At 58.9% G+C, this 17,613-nt stretch overlaps 5 protein-coding genes across 5 annotated transcripts; 1 reads left to right on the top strand and 4 right to left on the bottom strand.

Moving 5' to 3' along the window:
• Window positions 1-77: 77 nt before the first annotated feature.
• On the bottom strand, window positions 78-1,082 carry E0L32_006315 (uncharacterized protein; the record flags this gene model as incomplete). The annotated part of the gene is made up of 1 exon (XM_031140934.1): window positions 78-1,082. The coding sequence occupies one exon, from the start codon at window positions 1,080-1,082 to the stop codon at window positions 78-80; it is 1,005 nt and encodes a 334-aa protein (XP_030995053.1).
• A 2,253-nt stretch (window positions 1,083-3,335) lies between these two features.
• On the top strand, window positions 3,336-5,186 carry E0L32_006314 (uncharacterized protein; the record flags this gene model as incomplete). Its single annotated transcript, XM_031140933.1, has 5 exons — window positions 3,336-3,577; window positions 3,658-3,827; window positions 3,911-4,140; window positions 4,202-4,546; window positions 4,611-5,186. 5 exons carry the CDS (start codon window positions 3,336-3,338, stop codon window positions 5,184-5,186), a joined length of 1,563 nt encoding a protein of 520 aa, XP_030995052.1.
• A 1,535-nt stretch (window positions 5,187-6,721) lies between these two features.
• On the bottom strand, window positions 6,722-9,363 carry E0L32_006313 (uncharacterized protein; the record flags this gene model as incomplete). Its single annotated transcript, XM_031140932.1, has 3 exons — window positions 6,722-8,239; window positions 8,309-9,231; window positions 9,294-9,363. The coding sequence occupies 3 exons, from the start codon at window positions 9,361-9,363 to the stop codon at window positions 6,722-6,724; spliced, it is 2,511 nt and encodes an 836-aa protein (XP_030995051.1).
• A 1,326-nt stretch (window positions 9,364-10,689) lies between these two features.
• On the bottom strand, window positions 10,690-13,498 carry E0L32_006312 (uncharacterized protein; the record flags this gene model as incomplete). The annotated part of the gene is made up of 3 exons (XM_031140931.1): window positions 10,690-12,951; window positions 13,025-13,135; window positions 13,283-13,498. The coding sequence occupies 3 exons, from the start codon at window positions 13,496-13,498 to the stop codon at window positions 10,690-10,692; spliced, it is 2,589 nt and encodes an 862-aa protein (XP_030995050.1).
• Window positions 13,499-15,191: 1,693 nt separating this feature from the next.
• On the bottom strand, window positions 15,192-16,552 carry E0L32_006311 (uncharacterized protein; the record flags this gene model as incomplete). The annotated part of the gene is made up of 3 exons (XM_031140930.1): window positions 15,192-15,717; window positions 15,803-16,020; window positions 16,448-16,552. 3 exons carry the CDS (start codon window positions 16,550-16,552, stop codon window positions 15,192-15,194), a joined length of 849 nt encoding a protein of 282 aa, XP_030995049.1.
• Between the last annotated feature and the right edge of the window lie 1,061 nt (window positions 16,553-17,613).

The raw sequence follows: 17,613 nt of genomic DNA, 5'->3' as shown, positions 1-17,613 counted from the left end.
TCCTCGAGTCCCAGCCCGAGCTTGCTCAAGGACCGAATATCCAAATCAATGTAAAAGTTCACAGGACCCGACCCCATTCACTTGGCCTGTACTCCCGTTGCTTTGACCGCGAGATCAAGCTTTGCCTGTTGACGCTGCCATTCCCTCTCGGCAGCCTCTGCACGACGCCTCGCTGCCGCAAGGTCCCACCTCGTGCCCATCACCGTGTCGCAGATGCCAGGGCTGCCGAAGCCGTCCGAGAAGGAGACATGAGCCCGCACGTGGTGCTCGGTGTGCGACCGGTTATCGAGGAAGCTGCCCAAGATGCTGGCCAGCCGCGGCCATTTAGCGGCCGTCGAGCCATCACCATGGCCATGGCAGCTGTACGAGCGTAGAACGACCGAGAAGTCGTACCCAGAGTGCTCGTACAGGCCTCCGACGGCACCCAGGCCGGCGACGAGCGAGTGGAAGTAGACGTTGTCGCCGCCGCCGCCGACCAGGGCCAGCGGCACGAGGTACGGCAGGACGATCTCGAGGAAGAAGTCCGGCGCCGACATGTAGCAGGCGCTGACGGCCTTTGTGGCGCCGGTCGAGTGGTGCACCGAGTGCCGCAGCGCGCGCATGAGGGCCACGTTGGGCTGGTGGAGCAGGTACCGGTGCGCCAGGTACTGCACCACGTCGTGCCCGACGGCCATGGCCGGCGGCACCAGCGCGTAGTGCCACCACTGGAGCTGCCGCCCGACGAAGCAGAGAGCCAGCAGGGTCTCGGCGGCGACCATGGACGGCAGCAGGACGAAGAGCTGGTTGAAGAGCACGCGCGGCAGCAGGTCGGCGTAGTGCTTGCGGTCCACGTCGCGGACCTTGAACCGCTTCAGGGCGCCCTTGCGGTCGCACTCCTCGAAGAGCAGGCCGACGGCGTGGTAGACGACCTGCTGCGCGGCCCAGGCGTAGACGGAGACGGGGAGTGCCAGCGATGAGGGCGACGGCCCTGACGGCAGTGCCGGCGCTAGCCCGGCCGCGATTTGCACGCCGCCGTCGGCGGCGGTGGTGTTGGCGTGGTGGTCGGGCAGATGGAGCCCGGCAAATACTGACGTGAAGGTCATGGCGAATTATGGTTTAGTTGGTGGGCCACAGCGAGACGCGCCGCGACACCAGCTCGATTCCGGTCCGGTTGCGGTTCACCACAACAAGATATTGATGGGTTGGAAAGGAAGTCTGGAGGGCAGACCCGGGGCCGCGAGCTCGGTCGGCCGCCGGCCATCTTTAATATGATGTTATGAATCTGTGAATCTCGATCTCAAAGTGATCCGAAGCTTCCGTGCAATATTTGCTTGGCGTGGAGTCAAGTCACCGTTGGCAAGCCGTGGCAGAAGGCTCCAAGGAAAAAAGGCACATTGTGCTTGACTAATCCGCGCAAGCTAGAGACTCCACCAGGCCCAATGGGAGAACTCGAGCAGGCTCCATGATGGAGCACCAGCCTCTTGTCTTCCGATTGCCTTGCAGGGGAGCCGGCTGATCGGGAATAGCACGAGCGCATTTTTGAGCCATTTGCAGACCCCAGTCACGCCACAACATCAGGGCCCTTGTTGCTGAACTCTCAGAGCCGAGCTTCATCGGATATAATCCTACGATGAGTGCCGATCCAGATGGCACTTCTTGCGATACATGAAGCCATGACAAAGACATTCAATCATGAAGGAGGATTTCGAGGTTCTCACGGGCAGGCAGGTCATCTCACCTGGCGCCAAGTTGTCCGTGGCCGCGATCATGACTGGGTGCATGTGGTCCACATGCAAGACCCGTTTGTATAAGACGAAAAGTGTCTTATAAAGTACAACGACCCACCTCGCACTGGAGATTTCTTTTTCTGTCAGTGTGCCTCAGGTGGATATGATGCAACAGTTTGACACGATCGAATGAGGGTAAGACGACTATGGTGTTGAAGGAAGACATGTCTCCCAGCCTCGACGCAGATCACCACCCCAACATTGGTGATAGGGAGAAAATAGCCGGGAAAATATTTCCTACACGCCGCTTCAAATCCCCTTTTGGTCACGATTTTGTCTACCCTGCACGCGTCAGACTCGAAGGCTGTCACCATACAGCTCCTTCATGATGTGTTTGACCAACTTTCAGTGGCAAAAGCCATGACGTGTTTCCCAGCTCTCAATGTCTCCGCTGCCGGCCCCGATGAAGCCTTCAGCTTCGCTATCCTTGAATTGGGTGTTTTTGTTATTCTGTGGCACTCTCGTTGAGGAAGTTGACGATGGTTGACTGGGCGATCCTTATAGGAGTTTCGTAGAGGGAAAGCAGCTGCCCGCCACAGAGAAAACGCTGATAAGTATAGGGTGATTAGATGAGAGACTGTCAACAGAAACACTTGACTATCCGCCCAGTCCATCAATTTAGGTAGTGGGTTCACTCTTGTGACGTGACGTCCACAGTAAGATATACTGAAAGGTGTCTCCTGATAGACTTCTGCCAACTATATTGATCCCAGCCTGGCAGGCCAGATAAGATAGACCCAGGATCTGGAATTATTTACACACACACACACACATATATATATATGTGCAAGACGTAGTATGGAGTAATGATTTGTATTGAATGGTCTTCTTGTTCACGCTGGATGTGGATGGCGGGCATAAGTCGTTGAAATAAGCTGTGCTCAAGATCAAATCCCGATGCCGTGACGTCAGGTCCTTTAGGTTAGCCCATGGTTGATAGCGCGGAACGGGGTGTAGCATGTTCTGGGGAATCTGTCTGGCACAATATCAAGCAGTGACTGATCAGGCAGCATGGCATTGCACTCACGATATGGAATCTACACCGTTCTTCATGAGCAACCTTCAGTTCTTTTATGGTGAAGCTTTGTGATAACTAATTCGGCTTTCTAGGCATTGATCTCAACATACAGAGTCAGTCGTTGCACTTTGACACTAAGAGAGCCTCTTCTCTCTTATTGGGACAATGCTCCGGCAACCAGCTCTTTCACGAAGCCTCCTCTGCCATCACTCGAGGATCTGAACCAATCATGAATTCCTGGAAAATGCTTCGAAATCTACCTGCTGTCATTATCCCACAACCTCCCTTTAGTTACCCAAGACAAGAGTCAAGCTTATGCTCTCACGTTATTGTACAGGTAGGGACGGAACTGGCTCCGTGTTCTCCGCCCCGCTTCTTCTCCAGGCCCCAGGCCGAGACCGATCCCCACCCAGGCCATAAGCCGAGGCGGTGGTGTCAACAGCCGACAATATCTACCCCACATCCCTGCTCACGAAGCAAAGACGCTGGTAAAGACTCCTCGAGACAGACCGAATTGCCCCAATCTCGCCTTCCCCGTATGTGATTGAACAATGGCTGCTGACAGACTGAACGCGCTTGCCTCTCACCTGAGGCCATCAGCGCCAGCTGATTGCGAGTGTACGACCAAAAGACATCCCACACTCAACACCTCCCTGCAGGGAGTCACCTCTGTCCGCCAGGGAGTCCGCATAGACCAGTTCAGAGACATCAAGTACGGCGACATCCCAGCCAGGTTCCGGGAAGCAAAGCTGCACGAACACACCGCAGCCGAGGTCGACTGTACCAAGTTTGGGTAGGTGATCTCTTCCAATCGTCCCTACACCAGAGTCCAGAAGGGCCAACAGCTGACTTTGGCTGGGTTGCCCATCCCAGACCGGTGTGCCCTCAGAGCTACACGTCGGCCGCGATACTGCTCCGGATCCCAGAAGAACTGGACGATGCCCTTGAGCCGAAGGATGAGTTTGAGTGTCTCAACCTGGTGGTCACTGCGCCTGCGGGCCTCACGCAAGGGCAGCGCGTGCCCGTCTTTGTGTGGATACATGGTGAGTGGACATGCTGATAGTGGACTACGAACCCCGGGGACTCCTCGCATCCGTCGTCTTATGCTTGCTTACTCGGAGGGTAGGTGGCTCCCAGGTGATGACCTTTGGCAGCATGGCAGGCAGGGTCTGTGATCCGCACCGCATGGTGGCTGATTCCGTGAAATTGGGGAAGCCAATCATCGTTGTCGCTCTCAACTACCGGCTCAACATATTTGGGTTCGGCAACGGAGATACGACGAACTTGGCGCTCAAGGACCAGGCCCTCGCAGTGGAATGGGTTCGAAAGCATATTGCAGGCTTCGGCGGTGACCCTGTCAGTTAAAACCCCCAGTGTCTAAATTGCGGCAAGTCGACAGTCATTGACAGATTCCTAGGAAAACATCACCATGGCAGGCGAGAGTGCCGGGGCTGTCTACACTCATGCCCACGCCGTCGTGGGAACTCCCGTCAAACGGGTGATCCTCCAGTCAGGATCCCTCTTTCTCTCCCCGCCAATGTCGATGAAAGCCCGCGATGCCATGCTCAATAAGATATCCGAAAAGCTTCGGGCGGCGAAGGGCGGGCATTCGCTGCAAGACGCGCCTGCCGAGTCCCTCCTCCATCAGATGCAGGAAATGGGCATATCTTCAATGTCGCTCCAAGCCGCCGACGGACTGGACAATTGGCAAAAGAAGAGAGAAACCCCTCAAGCTCTCATGGTTGGCGACTGCGAGTTCGATGTATGTGTTGGACCCGACTCCTCCGTCCTGCGATGTCACGTCAATAATTGATCATCATTCATAGGCGGCGATTTGGCGAAACGGGATCGAGGCGACCAGCGGCACCGAGATATCAAATTGCTTCGACAGGATCACAGCACCAGCTGAGATCAAGAGCGCCTACGGCATATATCCGGCCCGACCGACATCGTGCAAGTATGGTGCTCTCGACTTCATCAACGACCGCTGCTTCGCGATGCCAGCGCAGGATATCTGGGCTCGGTGGCGAAAGGACGGGCGGGCCGCCTATCAGTACATCATCGATCAGCCGAACCCGTGGCAGCCCTCGAGCCGGTCGCACCATGCCGTAGATCTCGTCTTGTTGTTCGGAGGATACGACCTGTCTTTCGACCTGGGCTCGGAAGCAGTCGGCGCCGAGATGAGGCGCAGATGGATCTTGTTCATCAACGGAGAAGAACCATGGGCACCAGACAGGAGGATGGCGTTTGGCCCTGTTGGCCGCAGTGAAGAGATCGACGACCGGGAATATGGCATGCGAAGACGGACAAGGCATTTCGAGTTGCTGCGAAAGGCGAACCAGAAAGAAGTGGTCTCTGCCTTTGCCCGGCTGGCAATGGGTAAATTGAGCTCTGAGAATTAAGGCTGGAACCCTTGTAGAGGTGAGAGGTTGCTGCCTGGCCCTTTGAGATGACAGAGAGCCGCACAAACTTGGCTTGTATATCTGAAGCAATACTCTGCTGCGAGGGGGCGACGTCAAGGAGCTGAAGGCATAGCTAAGGCCCAAATACCAATGACTGGCACGCAAAAGCCAAGGAACAATGACAAAAGACTAACCTCTCCTTGTGGTGCTTGTCATTCTGGCCAAGACAGATCTGAACAAGCTATGAATGGAGAGTGAAAGTGCAGTGAACCAATGTGAATGAATCATGCACAGACGGCCTCCAAGATGCTTCAGCCAGAAGCCATCAGAGGGCATAGTATTGTCAACACGAGACATGTGCACAGCACACAATTCAATTTGGTCTCACCACAACAGCAAGCAATCTGGTACCTGCGGTATAGTATGGCAGTAGTAATTCGTGCACAGGAACAAGAACAATAGAGCGTGATCTAGACGTAGAACATCCAAGTCATTATACAAATCCACAGCCCCAGGGCTACATGGGAAGGCAGAAGGGACAGCACGCAAGCACAGGTTGGCGTAGACGCGTCAAACAGATGAGATCGCTGAGGCATACACACAAGGAAAACAAGCCCCCAATCTCTGCTGAGAATCCAGGAGTGGAGCGCGCTGCAAGTGAGCCCGAGATGAAGGTATCGTAAGTCTATTGTCTGGTCTGGTCCGGGCACGCTGCTACACTGTCTGGTCTTCCCACCACCGAGCCTTCCTAGTATTCCTCACTGTGGGTGACAGGGCACCTGAGTTACCAGAGCCGTCCCGAGGTCTGCGTCGGCGGAGGAATGTCGCCCCTCAGCGTGATGCTTGCCTGTCTTGACGAGGATGTTAGCACTTGATTCACCACAAGATGACGTTCAGTACAAAAAGCGTGTGCGTAAATCCTAAAATCATACATCCAATGGAAGGTATTGTAACGCTCATCGCACGTCTCAAAGGCTCGAGTGACGTCTAGCGTGGAAACTGCGAATAAGATGGGATATTGAATCATGTAGGAAGAGGGAGAGAGTGTGTGTGTGACGCGGCGCGTTGCGCGCGACAGATGAAAGACGAACAGGAATGCCAACTTACAGATTACCATGAAGCCCAGCGAGCACCCCCGTGGCGAACGAAGCCGGCTCGAGATGAGCGCGCGTCGTGAAGGGGGCGTCGCGGGCAGATTGTTGTGAGGAATCGTGAGGTTTGTTTGGGGGAGAAGCAAGAAAGAAAAGATTTCTGGTTGCCAGAGCTTAAGAAATACTTTTGAGCCACTGTGGACCCCGCGCGGCAAGGAAGAATGGAGCCTCCGGTTGGTCCAGTTTGGCTGGCCCGTGCGCTGGGAATTGGAGGCTTGTGGGGGGCACTTTCCAGCGCTGTTATCGATAAGACGGTTCGCATGAATTTGCTGCATGTGAAGCTATCACCAGCTGAATCAGAGATCAATGACATTATCTAAAAGCAGCCCTCCCGTGCTCTATCGACATCAACTACAGCCCGTGATAAACAAGCAAATGTGACCACTAAAGCCCAGTCCACCAAAACGTGCTCGCGACCGTAAACCTCCCTCTCAGCGCCTTGCCCTCCTTCACCTCGCTGCTGTCGGCGACAACGACCTCGTACTCGCCCTCCTCGACGCAGAACTTGCCCCTCTCCTCGTCCCAGTACGCGGCCGCGTACTTGGTCTCCGCCTCGACGCTGACCTTGCGCTTCTCCCCCGGCCCGAGCTCTACTTTGGCGAACCCGCGCAGCTCCTTGACCGGCCTGTTGACCTTGGCCTTCTTGGTCGGAGCGACGTAGACCTGCACCACCTCCGCACCCTTGACGCTCCCCGTGTTCTCGACCTCCACCTCGACCCTGAGCACCCCGTCCTTCTCCTCCACCCGTAGCCCCGAGAACGCAAACGTAGTGTAGCTCAGCCCGTGCCCGAACGGGAACAGCACCTCCCGCCCCGCAAACTCGTAGTACCTGTACCCGACATACACGTCCTCGCCGTACAGCGTCCGCCCGCCCTCGGCCCGGAAGTTGAGAAAGGCCGGGTTGTCGCTGAGCCTCCTCGGGAAGCTGAGCGGCAGCCTGCCCGAGGGGTTGACGTCGCCGAAGAGCACGTCGGCGATAGCGTTGCCCGTCTCGTTGCCGCCGTACCACGCCTGCACGATGCCCGCCACCTCGCCGGCCCAGGGCATGTGCACGGGCGTGCCAGACTGCACGACGACCACCGTGCCGGCGGGGTTGGCCGCGGCCACGGCGGAGATGAGCTCGTCCATGGGCACGGGGAGGTCCATGCCCTCCCGGTCCGCGCCCTCGGTCTCCCAGTCGGCGTTGAGGCCGGCGCAGACGACGACCTGGTCCGCCTCCCTCGCCAGCTGCGCCGCGCGCCGGATCTCGGCCGCCGGGTCGATGACCTTGCACCCGCCGATGCGCAGCGCGCCGCCGCCGAACAGCACCGCGTCCCCCTGGAGCTTGGACGTCGGCGCCGACCCGAACTCGCACCGGAAGGTGTACGTCTCGCCCTTGGCCACCCGCAGCCGGCCCGTCTCCTCGACCGTCGCCGACCCGAAGAAGGCGTCGCCCGCGCGCTGCTCGGTCGCGTTGTCGATGACCAGCTCGCCGTTGACGAAGAGCTTGGCCGTGCCGCACACGATGAGCCCCAGCACCCACTCGCAGTCCTCGTCCGCCACGAACGACCCTTCAAACTCGGCGTACCACGTCGCCGACTTGAGCTTGGGGTTGTAGTAGTCGACGAGCAGCAGGTCCGTCTTGTCGAGCACGAGCTCGTCGGTGCACGGCCCGCGCGCCGGGTCCCCGGGCGCCTCGTTGTAGACGCGCATGCGCATGCCCCGGCTGCCGTCGTCGGCCGTGAGGGCGTAGCCGAGCAGCGGCAGCAGCTTGTGCGAGTAGGAGCCGACGGTGTAGGCGGGCGGGGCGGGCAGCTTGGCGGCGATGCCGTCGTAGGGGGTGACGGCGTAGTAGGCGGCGAGCGAGGCGGAGCCGCCGCCGTGGTAGGTCGCGATCTTGGCGTTGGGGCCGATGACGACGGTCTGGTGGTATGTGTGGTCAGCCATCTTATACTACCGGAACAGGAGCCACGACTTCTCCCAACAACTCACCTTCTTCTCCTTCTTCAGCGGCAGCACCCCGCCCTCGTTCCTCAGCAGCACAAGCGACTCCCCGCCGACCCTCCGCAGCAGCTCCGCCGTCTCGGGCGTGTCCCCCGTCTTCTCCTCCTGGCCCTCCCTGACCCCGGACGCGGCACACCTCTTGACGAACTCGAGCATCGCCCGGGCCCTCTCGTCCAGCTCGTGCTCCCGCACCTTGTCCGTCGAGACGTTGAACTTGAGCAGCTCGCCCCGGAACCGCGTGGGGCCGGGCATCTCGAGGTCGAGCCCCGCGAGCGCCGCCTCGGTCGTGCTGTACACGCCGTACCAGTCGCTCATGACCAGGCCGTCCCACCCCCACTCCTGGCGCAGCATGCCCTCGAGCAGCTCGCGGCTCTCGCTGCAGTACGTGCCGTTGACGCCGTTGTACGCCGTCATGACGGCGCCCGGCCGGCTCCTGCGGATGGCGATCTGGAACGGCAGCGCGTAGATCTCGCGCAGCGCGCGCCGCGTCAGGATGCACTGCACGGCGTTGCGCTTGTGCTCCTGGTCGTTGCACACAAAGTGCTTGAGCGTCGCCTGCACGCCCGTGCTCTGGATGCCCTCGACCAGCGCCGCGGCGCCGAGCCCCGCCAGCACGGGGTCCTCGCTCAGCGACTCGAAGCCGCGGCCCCCGAGCGGCGAGCGCTGCATGTTGATGGTGGGGCCCAGGATGCAGTGCGCGCCCTTGAGCTTGGCCTCGTCGCCCATCTTGGCGCCGGCCTCGCGCAGCAGGTCCACGTTGAAGGTGGCGCCCAGGCCCGTGCCGCAGGGGAAGCAGGCCGCCTTGGTGCCGTTGAAGAACTTGGTGCCGCGGACGCCGTTGGGCCCGTCCGAGAGGCGGAGCGAGGGGACGCCGTGTTTGGGAAGGGGCTTGGTGTGCCAGAAGTCGATGCCTTGAGCGCGAGGATGTCAGCATCAGTCAATTGGAGGGTCGGGGTTGGGGTTGGGACCTTACCGGCTAGCAGGTCGACCTTCTCGGCGACGGTGAGCTTGCTGAGCACCTCCTCGACGTTGATGTCCGCCATTTTGAAGTGTCTGTGTGTCCACTGGCTGTTACAATATCAAACACAGAGATGGAAGAGGAGAGGCCGCTGCTAAGCTTGTAGGTGCAGGCCGAAAGTGTATGCGAGAGGAAGACGAGAAAAGGAAAGCCCCAAGGTCTCCGAGGACAGCACAGGTTCAAGTAATAGGAGAGAAGAAAATACCCCTACCTCTCCCCAACGGCATAATCCGCCTGATATATCCCGCCGAGCCAACAAACCAAGGCCATGCAGCAGGACTCGAGTGCGCTTCCCGCATGAGCCGCGTCCTAGCACACGGGATCAACTCCGGCCTTCGGCCAGCGCCATGCACGACGACGCGATTGGAGGGGCCTTGGGGGATCCAATCCCATCCATACAAACCCGCAGAGGCTTCTCTCCCTTCTGTTGTTCGAATGCCCCCGATGATTACCCGGGAATCTCTGTCTCGTCTCTCTCTCTGCTCACCGCATCGCACCGCACGGGCGGGGGACGGGGGAAGGCGGAGTTTGGTTTTGGCACACAAGTTGGCGCCAGAGCTAGCGGAATCCAAGACAAAAGCTCCAAGCTGTAGAGAGTCCTCCGAAGTTTAACCAGCTTCAGGGACCACTTGCAACTACCTATACCCAATGAATGGCCAGGTTGCGAGCCACCCCACCGGCCCTGGAAGAGCTGCCCGCGTTGCCGGCCGCCGGGGCAGGACAGCCCGCGTGGTGATCGATGCAAGGCGGGAAAGGACCCTGGGATTAGGAATGGGACGGACAATTTTCAGGTCAGGAGGTCTGGTGCAGCTTCCAAGGAAATCCACGAGCGGGGTATGCCTGCGCCGCGGGGTGCAGTCTTGCATCCGGATGACCGCTAATGGGCATCCAGACATGATCCGGTCGTCGTCTGGTGCAGAGAGATCCATCATCACTCCGAGTGCACTTGGTCATCGCGGAAACGAATCGCTGCCCTTCCGTAAACACGCCATTATCATTAGACACCAACCACCAGCCAAACAGGCCCCGGCTTGGTCGGTCATGCTTTTGCTTGATGCAATGTTTTGTACATGATGAGGCAGGTTGTAGTACCTCCAACCACACCATCGCATAGAGTACCTAATATACACAATCCTCGCTATGTCTGTCTTCTTTCCTAGGTAGAAGAATGCAAGCCATGGATGCAACACATCTCCCTACCCTCTCCAGACATCGTAGACGGCACACTCCCCTCGTACAGAACCCATGGCGGTGTTCTCACGCTTGCCGAACTCGCTCCCGGCAGCCTTCATACTACTCTCTCCCTCTCAAAGTCATCCCTTACTCCCCTCACCTCCCAAGGCCCAACGGCTCAGTGCCTCGCGCTCAGACTCGCAAACGCATCAGGGCTGTGCCGACCGTTACTCCACTCCAGCCCGCCCGCCATCACGCTGTCCCGGCTCCGGTGGCCAGAGATGGCGAAGGGGTCCGCGGTGTTGACCGCCGCCGGGCTCTGCGTCATGACGCCTCCTCCCCCTGCTGCTCCTCCTCCGCCCATGCTCAAGAACGGGTTATTATTGTTCGCCACCACCGGCGCTTGCGCCCCACCAACTCCCATTCCGGGCAGCGGGCTAGACACGCTGCGCGCCGGCTGCTGAGTGCCGAAGATCGCTGCCGCCGCGGATGAGGCATCCATCTGTTGTTGTTGTTGTGCTGGTAACGTCTGCTGCTGTATCGGTTGCTGTGGCGGGAATGTCTGCTGCTGCTGCTGCTGCTGCTGCGCCTGCATCGGCTGCTGCTGAGGGATATTGTAGAGCGCCATGATGGACGCCTTGTCCGGCCGCTGGTGCACCGGCTGCTGCGGCTGCGGAGGCGCCGTGAAGAACGGGTTCGTAGGCGAGCTAAGCGGCTGCTGCTGTCCACCGTAGCCCTGCTGGTGCTGTTGCTGCTGCTGCTGCTGCGGCGGCGCCATAAACATCTGCCCTTGCCCCCCAAACGGCTGTTGCTGCGCCGGGTTCCAACCCTGACTACTGTGGTCCCCGCCAGCGCTGAAGAAATTCTGCTGCACCTGCTCCGGGATCTGCCCCAGCGGCGACTGTATCCTCGTCCCCGCCGCCGTCGGCGACTTGGCCGCCGTCGCGAACGGGTTATTCGCCCACGCACCACTACCGCCCCCTGAACCCAGCAACGCTACTCCGGCTCCGTATCCCGCCGCCGCGGAAGTGTTGACCGACAGCTGCGGCTCCTGTTGTTGTTGTGGCTGTTGCTGCTGTTGCTGCGGCTGCTGTGTGAAAAAGGGATTATACCCCGTCTGCATCGGCACCTGCGGCTGCGCCGCGACCTGCTGGTACCCCTGCTGCTGCGGAACCTGCGGCTGCGGCTGCAGACCCCCAAACGCTCCCATCCCCGCGTACCCCTGCGGCATAGCCGGCACAGGCGGCGCCTGCTGCTGCTGCTGTAGTTGGTGGCCGTACGTCTGGCTCGTCGTCACCCCGCCCGTATGATGCGGGAACAGCGCCTGCTGCTGCTGCTGTTGGGGCTGCTGCTGCTGTTGAAGCGACATGTTGCCAAACGCGTCCGTAAACGCCGCCTCCACGGCGCTCGCGGGCGTCGACCCGCTCTGCATGCCGCCACCAAACCCACCAAACGGGTTATTCGTCGCGATGCCCATGCCCATGCCCGTGCCCATGGAGCCGTAACCACCACCGCCGCCGCCGACGCCGCCGCCGCCGTACGGGTTCCGGCTCGGCAGCGTGCCCGTCGACTGCGAGCTCTGCGGCTGCGCCGGCGGGTGCAGGTCGAGCATGTCAAAGGGGTTCGTCGACGCGGAACCCGGCGTCTCCGGCCGCGTGCTGTTGACGCCGCCATTGCCGCCGTACTGCTGCGCCGTGTTCGCCATCGTCCCCGTCGTCGTCGTCGGCACGCTGAGCGCCGAGCTCGACGCGACGCGCGAGAGCGTCCTGTGCTGCAGCCCCGCCGACGGCGGAGGCAGACTGCCCGTCGGCGAGGCCAGCGCGGAGCCGGCGCCGGGGGACCGCCCGCCGCCACCTTCGCCCAGGCGCACGAGCGCCTCGACCGTGCGCTCGAGGCTGCCGTTAAGACCCTTGAGCACGATGGCGTTGCGCTGGTCGTCCGCGAAGCCCATGTCGCGCAGGCGCGCGAGCTTGGCCTCCGTGTCGTCCTGGCTGCTGCCGCCGCCACTGTTGGGGTCGTACTGCACGCTCGCGCCGAAGACGCGCGAGGGCTTGTTGCCGCCGCCGCCGCCGCAGCCGCTGCGCGGGGACCGGGGGCTGGGCGGCAGGGAGCGCTCCTTGCGGGCCTTGGAGGAGAGGGGGAAGATGGACGAGGCGGAGCGGAGGTTGAACTTGCCCGTCTTGGGCGGCAGGGGAGGGGGCACGTCGTCCGAGTCGGAGGAGCGGCGGGGGTGGTTGTGCCGTTGTCCTCCTGCATGGCCGCTGCTGAGGCTGCCGCCGCCGGTCGCTGAGTCGAGGCCGTAGCCCGTGTTCATGTACTTCGCCCGTATGAAGCGCTCCATGGCCGAGTCGGCCTCGTCAACGTCGATGGGGACCGGGGGCCGTTTGTTCTGCGGGTTGTAGAGCTTGTTGGACTTGATGTTGCCGACCTTTTTCATGTTCTGCGAGAAAGCCATAGGTTAGCAAAGCCCTGCAGGTCGGCTCGGCGGTTCCCAATGGATAGTGTTTTCGTACCTCGACCTGCTCGTTCGACCAGCTGTCCATGCTAAGCGACTTGACCTTGGAGATGTGCGTCCCCAGCTTGCGGTGCACCGCGGCGCAGCGCATGCAGAGGAAGATGCCGAGCTATATTCGCAGATTGGCAGATCAGTAAACGTTCCATCCCTCGTGGGCCGAACCATCCTTTCCCCATCCCGGACTTGCTGTTGCATCACGGGTCGCAACCGAGTTCGGACGTGGATAGAAAAGGGGGGAAAGGGTGCAGAAGCTCACACTCCATGATGCCCAAGCTAAAACAGCCGCACACGGCGCGTCAGTAACCGATTTGTCGAGCCGCTCGAGGAGCAGAGAGAGGACTGGTGTCAACAACTTACAAGGGTTGTGCGCGCCGCAGTCTGCGCAGCTGTTGTTGCCGGGGACGCTGTGCACGAGGTCCTGTAGGACCTTTTCGTTGCGCGCCTGGCTGCGCTTGCTCAGGACGCCCGACATTGTTGCTGACGCCTTCTCCGTCCTCCCTTCGTCTTGTTGTTGTTGTTGTCGTCGTCGTCAGTCCGGGTACCAGCTCGGTGTGTCGAGCTCCTTTCCTTGCGTTCCGCGTACCCAAAAACAAGCCCAAGCAAACAGAAAAGCAAAGGAAAAAAAAGGCCGCCCCGGAGAATCGTAAGGATCGAGGAGTGATTGTGGGTTCTCGCGTCGTGTCGTTGCTCCAAGCCCGAACCGAGAGAGCGTCGGGTCTGGTATGACAACGGGACGAAGAGACAGGGAGCTGCAATGTCTGGTTCGTTACTCTCTCTCTCTTGCTCTTGTGCTCGCCTCGTGGATTGGAGGAACAGAGCGAAGCTGGCTGGCTGGGCGAGAGAGTTCCAGTTCCAGGGGGCGGGGATCACAAATGGGCTTGGATGGAGAAAAAGCGGCGCACGCACCAGCGGGTACCCAGTTGGAAAAATAATTAGTGGGTTGGGCGGAGGCTTAACAGGCCTAAAGAAGACTGGGAAGCGAGCTAAAAGGGGAGGGAACAGGGAGGGACAGGGAGGGAACAGGGGTCAGTTCACTATATATTCACCTAGAGATTTCCTAGTTTAGCCATCTGCGAATAAAGCATCAAGGGTCTATTTGAAATCACAAACCAGGTAGAAAACAAGACTGGAAATACAGGCGCAGAGGGAAGCCTACCTACCTAGGAATGGAGTAGAAAAATACAGTCGCGTCCTCCAATCCGCAGCCAGAAGAGGACGTCTGCCTAGCAGTCCGTCCTCACAACCCCCTTCACCACTCGCATCTCACAAAAAGATTCACACACCCACTCATACCTACACCTCGACTCGAGTAGCTTGCCTGCAGACGGACGAGCCGTTGACGGCGCGGTCCCCCAAAAGGCTAAAGCGGGCGGAAGACGGCTCTAGAATTGCTAGCCAACATCTAGCGAAGCGGGCTGGAATAGGGGAACGTGCCTAGCCCCCCCTCTTTCGAATGATCCTGTCGACTTTTATGCCCCATTCATCCCTGCAAGAATGGAGTAACAAGAACAGAAAAAGCAAGCGCACTTGTAGAGGAGGGGTGGGCATGGCAGAGCGAGTCAGCCAAAGGAGTACTTCGTAGGTACCAGGAAGACGGCGAAAAGAAGAAAAAAAAGTAAAGAAGAAATCAGAGAGCAGAGGGGATGGCAGGCGGGAACAGCCTAGTGCTCAAAGGGAATAAGCGGGGATGTCTCTGTAGAACACTGCATGGTTCTCGTAATTTCATGATTGTGTCTGTCGTGACATGCCCGGTCGACCTAGGTAGAGAGCTTTGTGTTGAAAATGATTTCAATTGGGTCTGTTGGCAGCAATTGGCACTGTACACCAGAGCGGCCTCGAAGCTCATTCGTCTCGTTACACGTAACATCATAAAAAGGGCGTCTGAGAGACACCGAGGATTCCTCTTGGAGAGCATGCAGGCTCTCAGCCAGCGGCGGGCGCACTGTCTCACCATAGTAGTGCCTTCACTGCTGACAACTCTCCGTCGCCGTTCATCGCTTGCTTCAACTCTCAGAAGTCTCAGCGGACTCCGGCTTCCTCCCCCACACCACGTAGAACTTTTGGTACCAGTGATGCCTCGTATCCGCCAGGCCCCTCCGGACGTTGACGAGCGATACCTGAAACAATGGAGAATGGTCAGCGAGGCCCGTGATCGATCCTCTTCATCACCGGTGTCTGTCCTCCCTTGTTGTCAGGGACGGGAGACTCACCTCAATCTCTTCCAGCGACCGGTCCTGCACCCTGTTGAACAACGCATAGCTGAACGCCCCCAGCCCGGCTTCGATGTTGGCTCTCCACAGCTCCCCGAGCCGCTTGGTCCGCTCCTCCAGGGGCCAGCCGCTCAGCGGGATCTTGTACACCCTCTCCTGCACGTCGACAAACCCGGCCTCCTCCAGCCACTCCTTGAGCTTGCACGCATCGTCAAAGGGCCGCGCCACCGCCCCGCCGAGCTGCTTCACCTCGTCCACCCACCTGACGAAGGCGTTGCTGGAGCGGGCGGCCACCTCCTCCGGGTTGTCGCTGTCCTCGTACTCGATGTTGCTAAACGTCTCCTGCGCCTCGAACCAGCCTCCGGGCCGCAGGTGCGCGTAGGCCTGCCGGATGATCTCGTCCGGCATGTCGCTCCAGCAGGCAAACGTGACGCGTGTGTGAATGTAGTCAAAGTCGGGCGTGTAGTCCCATTCCTCCGTGCTGTGATTGATCAAATTTAGAATCGGTCAGTGATCGTGTCCAGGGGCAGTGTTCGATGCCTCTGCACGATGATCCGGGCACTCACTTGTCTTCTACATAAAAGGTCACATTAGGCGGCACGCAAGTCGGCTGGATTGGCGACAGGTCAGTCCCTGTAATCTCGGCCTGCGGGAACTCGTCGCCCATTTCAATGGCCCAGCGGCCCGTCCCGGTGGCGATATCGAGAACCTTTTTGGGCGGACTCTCCTTGGAAAACGGCGCCAGGTAATTCCGGCCATCGAGCACGATCTGCAAGACCTCATACTGCAAATCTAGCCGCTCTGACTCGATGGGATCGTTTGGAAAGAGGTAGGCTGTGGATCGAAGAGAACAGAGGCCGAGCGTTAATTTAAACAACGCTCCATCAAATGAATAACAAGTCAAGGCCGGGGAATACAAGGAGGAAGAGGAAAAACACTGACATCCGGCGTGATAAGAATGGTACGTTCGGCCGTTTTCTTTGTGGAACCTGTAGATGCTTTCTGTCAAGGATTCGGTATCTCTGCGGCGTTGGGAAGAAGAATATCAGGTATGTGTAGAAAGGTATTAGATTGAAGAAATAATTGGTTGCAAACCTACAGTGCCAGGTCCGGCTGGACGGGATTGGGCTTGCGCGGGGAAGAGTCTGGTGTAAGCAGCCGTGTTTCTTTCACGGGAAGAGGGGTAAAGGCTTGGGCAAGGTCTCGCTCACATCGGCTTCGATCCGAGAGCTGTCGTTCAGATAAGACTCGAATGTAAACTCGTAGTTCTCAAAACTCGACCCAGAGTCATCGAATGAGGGAGAATTTTGACTCATGATGGCGGCGGCGGGGAGATAGTGTGCGTATGCGAAGATGCTTCTCGGTTGTGATGGAAATTAACCCCGGCAGCTGCCTCGCTTTGTTCCCTTGCTTTCCGTCTTGAATAATCTCTCCGTAGTAGCATCAGTACAACCTGGAATTTTTTGAAGGTGTAGAGGACGATGCCAAAAGGGACGAGGATCCGTTGTCAGACTGTGGAATCAGACGGGGGACGGGAGGTAATACAAGATTCTAATAACAAGAAGGGAAAGCTGGTGAGCTTGGGAATGGTGGGGGGGGGGGTGGGCAGACGGCCAGAACAAAGATACGAGTGAGGAGAAGTGGGAAGCGGACGATAGCTTCGTCTTTTATTAAGAAAGCGGCGCCCTCGAGCTCGGTCTCTTTGTTTCAATGCGGCGGAGAGGAAGTGTGGGTTGGCTTGGACTAGACCAGCGCCGGGAGAGGCGATGATGGGCCGTCCGTGGGAATTAGACTGATAGCTACTCCGTAGAGAAAGCTGTCTGGCAATGCTGCGTGAGAGCGGCTTGTACGCTAACCATGCACGTCCCAGCACTCTGGATCGACCCGTGCGGGCAAAATAAAATCAAAAAGTCAAAAATCACAAAGAAAAGGCTTGGTGAACAGGGTCCGAGATGGGAAAACGGGGAATGGAATGGCCCTGGAGAGTTGAGATGCGTGGGTGGGCATGCAAGGTGTGGGAAGGGGGGGGTGTCAAGACCCAGCAGGCCGGGCGAGAAACCCGACAATCTGGGTGTGTGCTCGTGCAGGAGGGGGTGTTGGTTTTTGGCGGTTTCGCCCAGCTGGAAACCAATCGAGTGACGAGATTCCACGGCGACTGGACCGAGGGGGGGGGATCGTCGTGGCCAGGTACCACTTCGGGCGCTGGCTTTGATGCAAATTCTATGCGCAGTGCTCAATTTGTCATCTCATCAACAATATCATCTCCCTCCTGCCATGCATGCCACCCCTTCATGCCCTGTCCTTTTCTGCTGTGTGTGCTGCTGTGCGTCCGGACTGGAGGGTGTGTGTATGGTAATATGACCGCTCAGATTCAACA

Source organism: Thyridium curvatum (assembly GCF_004353045.1).
Source record: "Thyridium curvatum strain D216 chromosome Unknown NODE_35_length_383278_cov_80.659980, whole genome shotgun sequence".
Classification (NCBI taxonomy): Eukaryota; Fungi; Ascomycota; class Sordariomycetes; order Thyridiales; family Thyridiaceae; genus Thyridium; species Thyridium curvatum.
The sequence above is the reverse complement of the archived record's forward strand: the minus strand, read 5'-3'. Positions and strand labels throughout refer to the sequence as shown.